Below are 10,270 nucleotides of genomic sequence, written 5' to 3' on the forward strand. Positions count from 1 at the left end.
CATCGGGCTCCTTGCTCCGCAGGGAGTCTGCTTCTTCCTCTGACCCTACCCCCTCTTGTGCTCTCTCTCTCAAATAAATAAAAATAAATAAATAAATATTTAAAAAAAAAGAATATACAGCAAACATGGGCGCAAGAGGCCAGAAACCCCATCTTTAAAAGGATGTGGTAAGCATCAACAACGGAACTCCCCAAACGCTGTCCCCAACACCGACAACGCCGACACGACTCCTGCTTCCCCCAGCCAGACGCCCCATACCGCTACTCTCCCCAGGTTCTCGTTCCAGCACGAAACCTCACAAGCTCCCCCTCCACGGGGAACTCCCAAGTGATCCTTCAACACAACCCCTAGCGAGATGTCCCATTCGCTTCCCCCAACACCGACCCCCACGCGCTCCAGGACAGAACAAAAACAAACACACCGCAAACCCCAACGCGCTCTCCCTGGCCCCCAAACACTCCCAGGACCGACAATGACCTGGCGATAACGTCGATCTTCACCTCTGGAGACAAATCATCGCACCACTTCCCCAAGCACTTTGCTTCAGCGTCTACCGCCCCCCCGAGCCCCACCGCAGCGACTGCGAGGACGGCGGCCGACGAGGGCCAACGTGCGTTGTTCCAGAGACCCGGAATCTGGCGCGAGGCGCGGCCTCTGTGACGTCATATTGCAGCGCCGGCTCCCGGCTGGTCGCCAGGAGCAGCGGTTTCCCTCACTTCCTGCCCTGGGGCGAGCGTCCTCTCTCTTTGCGCCTTTCGCGGGAAGGCGCTAGACGGTGAGAAGCTATTGAAAACGCTTTATTTCGCTTTATTTCCAGGCCACTTTAGCCATTGGGCCCCGAATTTGTAACATTCACCAGGGGCGGTGCATATACAGCTTAGCGTGTCAGAAACTCAGTGAGGCCTGCGCAGATCTCTCCTCAGGACCGGCCGAGATGGTCTGGTTTAAAGCGCTTTCACTTAAAAGAACAGGGAGAAGCTAAGTGGGCGCGGCCCGCGTAGAAGTTCACCGGAAGGGAGTTCGAGCCGAGCCTGAGCAACAACAGTGGAGGGGAACGGGCTAGTATCCTGGGAATGCTGGCTGGAGGCGGCTTTGTGGAGAAAGCGGCATTGGCGGCCGGGCTAGGTTTTAGAGAACCGCTGAAAAAGGCATCGGTCAGAGAGTGGGCAAACAGAATCCTAAAGCTCTTGGTATGATTCCTGTGGGTGGAAACGGGGCACAAGGCTGATGGGGGTCAACAAGCGGCGGAGCTAATAGAGAAGCGTGGCTCTCCCGCGGTGGGAGGAGTCAAAGACGCGGCAGGCTTTTCTTTCCCTGAAGATGAAAAATACCTAGAATCAGGGCGCCTGGGTGGCTCAGTTGGTTAAGCAACTGCCTTCGGTTCGGGTCATGATCCTGGAGTCCCGGGATCGAGTCCCGCATCGGGCTTCCTGCTCAGCGGGGAGTCTGCTTCTCCCTCTGACCCTCCTCCCTCTCATGCTCTCTCTATCTCATTCTCTCTCAAATAAATAGATAAAATCTTTAAAAAAAAAAAATACGTTGAATCAAAAGCTCTGAGGGGCCCCTGGCTGGCTCGGTCACTTGACCTTGGTGTGGCTGGGGGATAGATTGCACTTAAAAATTTTTTTGAATCTTAAAAAACAAAAAAAAACAAAACTCTGAGAAAAGGAAGCGGTTCTGTTCAGTATTGCAGCCCAACTGAGCTCCCAGTGCGGAACTCACTCCCCACGGTTACACAACAAGGCTTAGAGCGCCTTCCAGTTAAAGGGATTATTCATTCATTCATCCGGATGTTGATAAAATGCCTACTATGTGGCAGATACTGTTCTGCATGCTAGGGTAACAAAAGCTATAAATGCAGGCAAAAATACCCTTGGTGGAGCTTACTGGAATGCAGAATGTAAAATTGCTGGTTTGAATGTAAAGTTGCAAGAGTGTTTATGATTCCCACCTACAGTGTGACCTACAATGCCTGGCAGCCGGACGTAACCAAAGATAAGTAACCAAAGATGATTATTCTTAAGTCTTAAGATCTAATGGAATTTGCTTCGCTAGGTTTTGAAGTTTTTGAGGGACCCATACCCCTTTCTTCCTCCTAATTTCTCTCTCATGGAATGGGAATGTCTATCCTACCCCTGTCCAACCACTGTATTTTGCAAGTGAGTAACTTCTCTAATTTTACAGGTTCATAGCTGGAGAGAAATTTTGCCTCTGGGTAAATTCCACCTGAAGTCTTACCCATATATGATTTAGATGAGACTTGGACTATATAGACTTTAGAGTTGATGCTGGGATGAGCTAAGACTTTGAGGGTTGTTGGAATGGAATGTATTTTGCATGCACAAAGGTCATGAATTTCGGGGGGGGATAGGAGTGGAATATTATGGACTGAATGTGTCCCCTCAGATTCACAAGTAGAACATCCTAACACTCAGCTATATTTGGAGGTGGGACCTCTAAGGAAGTAATTAAAGTTAAATGAGGTCCTAAGGGTGGGGCTCTGATCCCAGTGAGTTCAGTGTCCTTATTGGAAGAGACACCAGAGAGCTCTTTCTCTGTGTAGACAAACTGCGGAAATGCCTTGCGAGAACATGGTGAGAAGGCAGCTAGATGTCTGCAAGCCAGGAAGAGTCCTGACCAGAAACCAAATCAGCTGGAAACTTGATTGTGGACTTCTAGCCTCTGGAACTGTGAGAAAATGAATTTCTGTTTTTTCAAACACCCACTCTGTGGTATTTTGTTATCACAGCCAAAGCAGTCTAATACAGTGGTGAATTACATTGCTTAGAAAATTAGACAAAATTTTGGTGGCGCCTGGGTGGCTCAGTCGTTAAACGTCTGCCTTCAGCTCAGGTCATGGTCCCAGGGTCCTGGGATCGAGCCCCGCATCGGGCTCCCCGCTCCACGGGAGGCCTGCTTCTCCCCCTGCTTGTGTTCCCTCTCTCCTTGTCTCTCTCTCTGTCAAATAAATAAATAAAATCTTTAAAAAAAAAGAAAATTAGACAAAATTTAACTTACTTTGCATTCTTTGGGTAAACCCAGCGTAGTCATGAAGTATTTATTTTTTATATATATTGCTTATATAAAGAGAATCCTGTGAAACATTTGTGGGATTATGGCGGAAGGAACAAAAATTTGGATCAGGCAAATTTAACAATATGGGCTGACCATGAATTGCTTCTGGCTTTAATGTTTGAGCTCAGTTAGAATGGCTCTACAGTTTGCTTGGTTGGTTGACTGAAACTGGACTCAAAGGTGGCCTACACTAAAGTTTAAAAGCCAGAAATTTCTTTATATTTTGTAAAGATTCCAAAAGTATATGGAGTTAGGAATGCTAATGTGTAATTATCATGTAAAGCCAGTTTACACATCCACTAAAAATATATCCCAGGAGCATCCAGAAGATAATTTCTTCAATGAAGCTGATTTGGCTACAGAAAATATGAAGTATATAAGATTCTGGTACTATACATGAAAAGGTATAATAACTTGAAGATACACTGCTAAGTGAATGATGCATGCTATAAACTGTAAAGGAACCACGTAAATAACAGAGTTACGCCTAATAAGCCAACAATGGAGATAATCATAGAACATAGTTACTCCAGGGGCGCCTGGGTGGCTCAGTTGGTTGAGCATCTGACTCTTGATTTTGGCTCAAATCATGATTTCAGGGTCCTGGGATCGAGCCCTGCGTTGGGCTCCCCACTCAGTGGGGAGTCTGTCTCCCTCTCCCTTGCCCCTCAGCCCCGAAATAAATAAATCTTAAAAACAAAACATAGTTACTCCAAAAGAAGGTAGAAAATGCCAAAAAGGGGAGCAAAACCAGATGGGATCAATAACAAATTACACATTGTTAATTTTTTTTTTAAAGATTTTATTTATTTATTTGAGAGAGAGAATGAGAGACAGAGAGCCCGAGAGGGAAGAGGGCAGAGGGAGAAGCAGACCCCCTGCTGAGCAGGGAGCCCGATGTGAGACTCGATCCCGGGACTCCAGGATCATGACCTGAGCCGAAGGCAGTCGCTTAACCAACTGAGCCACCCAGGCGCCCCACATTGTTAATTTGAACCTAACCACATTAATTATGATCTAAATACCCCAGTAAAAAGAGATCATCAATCAGATAAAAAAGGTCCAGCTACATGCTGCCTACCAGAAACTCTATTTTATAAAGATTTTATTTATTTATTTGACAGAGCACAAGCAGGGGGAGCGGGAGGAAGAGGGAGGGGGAGAAGCAGGCTCCCCACTGAGCAAGGAGCCCAATGCGGGGCTCAGTCCCACAACCCTAAGATCATGACCTGAGCAGAAGTCAGATGCTTAACCGACTGAGCCATGCAGGCACCCCTAGAAACTCACTTTAAATATTAGGTTAAAAGTAAACCATGTTGGGGTGCCTGGCTGTCTCAGTTGGGGTTGTGAGTTCAAGCCCCACATTGGATGTAGATATTACTTAAATAAAAACTTAAGTAAGTCATATTAAATAGAGATATGAAAGCTATAAAAAGAAAGGCCCAATTCAAATTTCTAGAGATAAAAACTACAACTTCTGTGGTAAAACATACATTTGATGGGATTAATAGCAGATTAGATATTGTATAAGAAAAAATTAGTGAACTTAAAAGACACAGCAATAGAAACTATCCAAAATGAAAAACAGGTCGGGGTGGGTGGGGAGTCTAAAACCTAAGAACAGTATTTTAACCTATTTGTGTATGCAAAAGGAAAGATCAGTGAATTTTATAACAAGGCAAAGAAACTCAAGTACAAATTCAACTACAATGAGAACAAAAGCTTTTATTAAAAAGGGAAAAAAATGCTTAGAGAACCTGAACTTAAAAGAGAAAAGCCCTGAGTTCTTGGCCAGGGGGGTAAGAGGTACCATTGTGAGGAATGCCTAGTGGAAACTGCTAACTGCCTTCCACTCTCTGATCAAGATAGCAAATAAACAACAATATTCTGGGAGGGTTTATAAAATAGGAAGTAAAACATAAAAACCCAACACATTGTTATTAACATGTTAACCATTCCTCTATGATTTTGATCTAATGGAATACAGCTATAACTATTTATACAGTTACTATGTCCTTGTTTGCTCAATCTAGCATTTTTGTCAGTTTTAGTCACTTATGATTGGTTTCTTTCAACACTGGTCACATTTTCCTGCCCAATAAGTTTTGGTTGGATGACAAACATCCAACCAAACTTTGGTTGCGGGAGTGGGGAGAGGAGGGAAGATCAGGATATTTTTGCACTCCTAAATTCTTAAAGCTTGTTTTGGGATACATTGAGGTTACTTGGAAACAGTTTGGTCCTCTCTGGCCCTGTTTAATTATTGAGTTAGTTAATTTTTTCCTGGCCCTGCTTTAAATCTTAGTTAAGACCAGAGCGCTTACTGAATGAGATTCAGTCAATTAACAGTATTTATCAGGTGCCTACTCTGTATCACATATTTTTCTTTTTTCTTTTTTTTTTTAAAGATTTATTTATTTATTTATTTGAGAGAGAGCAAGCACATGAGACGGGGGAGGGTCAGAGGGAGAAGCAGACTCCCTGCTGAGCAGGGAGTCCGATGCGGGACTCGATCCAGGGACTCCAGGATCATGACCTGAGCCGAAGGCAGTCGCTTAACCAACTGAGCCACCCAGGCGCCCGTGTATCACATATTTTTCTAGACATCTCGTATATAGGGGTTAACAGAAGTTCCCTCCCTCAGGAAGCTTAGTCTAACTTTTACAGTGTATAACTTACATTCAAGACCTTATACTTGAGCATAAACATATAAAGTTGATACTGTAATATGCTTTGTATTGAAATTGATACAGTAGTGTTTATACATGACCCAAGGTCTTTATATTCCATATCAAAATCTTTAAGAAAACAATTGAGATGTTCTCTCCAAGTGATTCTAGTGGTATTTATGTCACTGATTTTTAAAAAATCACCTGTCTAAATGCCATTAAAATACCTCATCTACTGACAGGCCTCTACTTTAGTTTCTCTCTGAGACCTAACCTAAGGCCCTTTTTCAGATCACAGTTTTTCAGCAGGGGACATGGTCTGAACCTCTTCCTGTATCAGTTTTATGCCAGCCCCTATCATTACCCCTGACTACATTCAATTAAGTATACATATCAGTGTGCCTGGGTGACTCGGTTGAGCATCCAGCTTTTGATCTCAGGGTCCTGAGTTCAAGCCCCATGATGGCATGGAGCCTACTTAAAAAAAATATATTACACATACTAGATTCTGAAAATATTTTCCAAGCTGATTACAGGCCACTAGTATTCCAGTCCAGCACTAGATTCAGCCTACACCAGGTCCAGTTCAAAGTCTCTCTGGCTTCATAGAATATACCAGGCCAGGGTTGATTCTGTGAAGATCTACTTTTCTCTTCCTCATGTGTGTAGGACTCAGAGTCCCTCTGAGTTGAGAGAAAATGGGAATAGATGCCAGGAAGAATGTCAGGGTGATTCCATCAATGAGGCAATAGATGCCAGGAAGAATGTCAGGGTGATTCCATCAATGAGGCAAAAGGTAGGGTTAGACAGGATACTACCTCCAAGGGAAGAGTGCAACTGGATAGTTATCCTTGAGTTTAGAACTTCAGATTCCCAGCATTCTGAGAATAATAGTGAGAATAATAATTTTAATAATCCAGGAAGGAGAACTAGGATGGAAGTAGTCATCTTAATTTGTATTCAAATTGCCTACCTTGCTTTTTTATGTTTTCAAAAAAAATTACCAAGAGCTGTGTTGGAATATATTTTGTTATTTATTGTATAGGTTTAAATTACTAATTGTTCTTGGGCGTTTAGTTCATTTTGCAAATGTGGTTTCTCTACCTTTTCAAGTCTAAAAAATTTTAAAAATCACTTTTATGATGACATTGTATAATGCTTGGTCTTATTTTTAAATTCAAGGACATTAGCATTTTTGATGTATTCATTACTTTAATATATTCATTTCATTTTTGAAGGACTTCCATTGCCTGAAGTAATACTTAAATCTAGAGCCAAAGAAATGCAACAGCTGACCATCATATGATATTGGGTAGGAACTGAATATAATTTTAGAAAAAGAATCCACAAATGGGAAAAGTGAATATAATGTGGTAATGTTAACGAGTGAAGTAGGGCAGAGACTGTCTCCTCTAAATTATGGAATCATTAACATGGTAACTGGGGATGTGGTTCAAGGTATCCTGTCCGAAAATGCCCATCAGGTGTATCACGTGATGTACAAGTCAAGTTGGAAAAGGTACATAAAGCTCTCAAACATTCTCATTTTCACAAGCCTTCTTTGCTTCACAAGAACTTTAGTATTTTGTTAAAGGTATTCCACAATTAACGGATTAACAGCGTTTTCTCTGTGATTTCATCTGCTAATGGATGAGGCAGAAGGTACTACTGAAAACCCTGCCACATTCACTGCCTTCTAACAGTTTCTCCCCAGTATGAACTGACACATATTGAGGGTAAGGACTTTTCCACTGTCATACTTCTACTTACTATAAGCTCACTGATGATCTGTGGTGATCACTGATGACAGACAGGGTCTGTCTTCCAAAAAACAGCTTTCCTAGCCTCTGCACTCATAGGTTTTCTGTTTATATATAACCATATAATCAGCTAGACATTATTACTCAAGGCTTTTCCAAATTGAATGTACCAGTTTTTTCCTGTGTTTTTTGTGACATAAAATAAGGTGTAATTGGCCACTGAAGGCATGACCACATTCACTGCATTCATAAGGCTTCTTTCCTGTACATACTTTCCGTTATTTCCTGAGGGTGCACATCTGACAACTGGTTGTCCCACTATGACTGCATTCCTATCTGTGAGGAGCCCACTGATGTTTGATGAGGTCTGAGGGATCATAGAAGGCAGCTGCACAGTCACCATATTAACAGGGCTTTTCTCCTGCATGAATTCACTAGTATTTAATAAGCTGTGACCCTCTGTGGAAGAATATTCAACCTTCACTAAATTTACATGTTTCTCTCTTGTGTGTATTCTCTTATGTTTAACAAGGCATGACATGTAGGAGAAAGCTTTCCCACAGTCAGTGCATGCATAGGGTCTCTCTCCTGTATGAGTTCTTCGATGGACAGTGAGCATTGTCTTTGTAGTGAAGACTTTCCCACAGTCACTGCATTTATAGGGTTTCTCTCCTGTGTGAATTCTCTGATGTTTAATGAGTTCTGATTTCTGTGAACAAGATTTTCCACATTCAGTACATACAGGGAGTCTTTGCTGTATGAAATCGCTGATGTGCTATGAGGCACGCCTTCTGGCTGAAGGCCTTACCACATTCAGTGCATCCATAGGGTTTCTCTCCAGTGTGAGTTCACTGATGTATAAAGAGATTGCCCTTCTGAATGAAACCTTTTCCACATTCACTGCGTATATAAAATTTCTCTCCTGTATGGGTTTTCTGATGTAGAATGAGTTGTGATTTTCTGGAGAAACCTTTTCCACATTCATTGCATTGATGGGGCCTTTCTCCTCTTTGATTTCTCTGATGTATAATGAGCTCTGCCTTCCTGCAGAAGGCTTTGCCACATTCAGTACATTCATAAGGTTTCTCTCCTGTATGAGTTCTCTGGTGTTCAGTTAGCTTGAACTTTCTGGAGAATGCCTTCCCACATACACTGCATCCATGCGGTTTATTTCCTGTATGAGTCTTCTGATGTTCAGTAAGCTGAAGTTGCCTGAGGAAGGTTTTCCCACACTCACAGCACTCATAGGGTTTCTCTCCTTTGGGAGTTTGCTGATGTTCAGTGAGCTTGAATTCCTTAGAAAAGGTTCTCCCACATACACTACATCCATGGGGTTTCTTTCCTGTATGAATTCTCTTATGTTCTGTGAGCTGAGACTTCTTGAGGAAGGCTTTCCCACATTCAGTATCTTTGACGGGCTTTCTCTGTTTTGTGTGTTTGATGATGTTTAATGAATTGTAACTTAGTGCTGATGGGTCTTCTACTTTCATGGAATTTAATTTCAGTATGAGTTTGCTTGTGATTAGCACAGAGAAAGGATCTCCCATCTCCACTATGCTCAGCAGGCTCTTTTATGTCACAGCTTCTACTTTGGTTGATTAAATCTAAGTGTGACTTCAAAGTTTTTCCGTGTAAATTAAGCCTATCATGATTTGGCCTGAAAGGAAAATGACTTTTGCTCTGATGAACAATATTTCCACATGTGTTCAGTTCATAACACTGTTCTATCCTCTTTGGCACTTCTGGGTTTTGTAAGTGCTGAGGCAGATGATCATCAACTTTCTGAATTTCTAGGAAAGAAGAGAACAGTGAATCCTGTCACCATGATATAGAATAAAACTACTCCAAAAATACTGTTGGGAGGGGGGCGCTTGGGTGGCACAGTTGGTTGAGCATCCAACTCTTGATTTCAGCTCAGGTAGTGATGTCAGGGCAGTGAGTTCGAGCCCTATGTTGGGCTCCACGCTGAGTGTGGAGTTTGCTTAAGACCCTCTCTCCCTGGGGTGCCTGGGTGGCTCAGATGGTTAAGAGTCCGACTGTTGATTTTGGCTCAGGTCATGATCTCAGGGTTGTGAGATCAAGCCTCTCATCAGGCTCTGCGCTCAGTGGGGAGTCAGCTTCTCTCTCCTTCTCTCCCTCCTACCCCACCATGCATGCATGCTGTCTCTCTAAAATAAGTAAATCTTTAAAAAAAAGGAAAAGACTATCTCTCCTTCTACCCCACTCTCCCACTCTTGCTCTCTCATGTGCTGTCTCTCTAAGATAAATAAATCTTTAAAAAAAAAAATATTGTAGGATGGCTGGCTCTTCAGTGGAAAACCTATGATATCAACCTAAAAGAAATTCGAAGTATATCCTTATATATATTCCTTATCTCTTAAAAAAAAAAAAAAAACTTTTAGGGATGCCTGGGTTGCTTAGTTGGTTAAGCATCCAACTCTTGATTTTGGCTCAGGTCATGATCCCAGAGTTGTGAGACTGAGCTCCACATTGGGATCTGCTTTGAACATGGAGCCTGCTTAAGATTCTCTCTCTCCCTCTCTAAATAAATAATAAATAAATAAATAAAAATAGTCTTAAAAAACTTTTACAATTGTAGTTAAATACACATAAGATAAAGTTTACCATTTTAACCATTTTTAAGCATACAGTTCTGTGTCATTAAGTACATTCACATTGTGGTGCAGCCATCACCACTATTCATCTCTAGAATATTTTCATCTTCCCCATCTGAAAAACACTGTACTTGTTAAACACTAGCTTCTT

At 42.2% G+C, this 10,270-nt stretch overlaps 1 protein-coding gene and 1 long non-coding RNA gene across 3 annotated transcripts; one reads left to right on the plus strand and one right to left on the minus strand.

Annotated features, from left to right (window-relative positions):
- The first annotated feature begins 91 nt into the window (after positions 1-91).
- Positions 92-2,778, plus strand: LOC117998370. Of its 2 annotated transcripts, none has more exons than XR_004675971.1 (2): positions 92-775; positions 1,958-2,778. It is a non-coding gene; the product is annotated as an uncharacterized LOC117998370 (long non-coding RNA). The 2 variants fall into 2 exon arrangements; XR_004675972.1 differs by having other exon boundaries at positions 2,564-2,778.
- Positions 2,779-7,634: 4,856 nt separating this feature from the next.
- LOC117997978 (zinc finger protein 613-like) lies at positions 7,635-9,155 on the minus strand. The gene is given in 2 exon segments (XM_034986506.1): positions 7,635-8,247; positions 8,249-9,155. Coding segments are annotated over 2 exon segments (1,416 nt in total). The 5' UTR covers positions 9,052-9,155.
- Between the last annotated feature and the right edge of the window lie 1,115 nt (positions 9,156-10,270).

Source organism: Mirounga leonina, unplaced genomic scaffold (assembly GCF_011800145.1).
Source record: "Mirounga leonina isolate KUSES-001 unplaced genomic scaffold, KU_Mleo_1.0 Mir_376, whole genome shotgun sequence".
NCBI lineage: Eukaryota > Metazoa > Chordata > Mammalia > Carnivora > Phocidae > Mirounga > Mirounga leonina.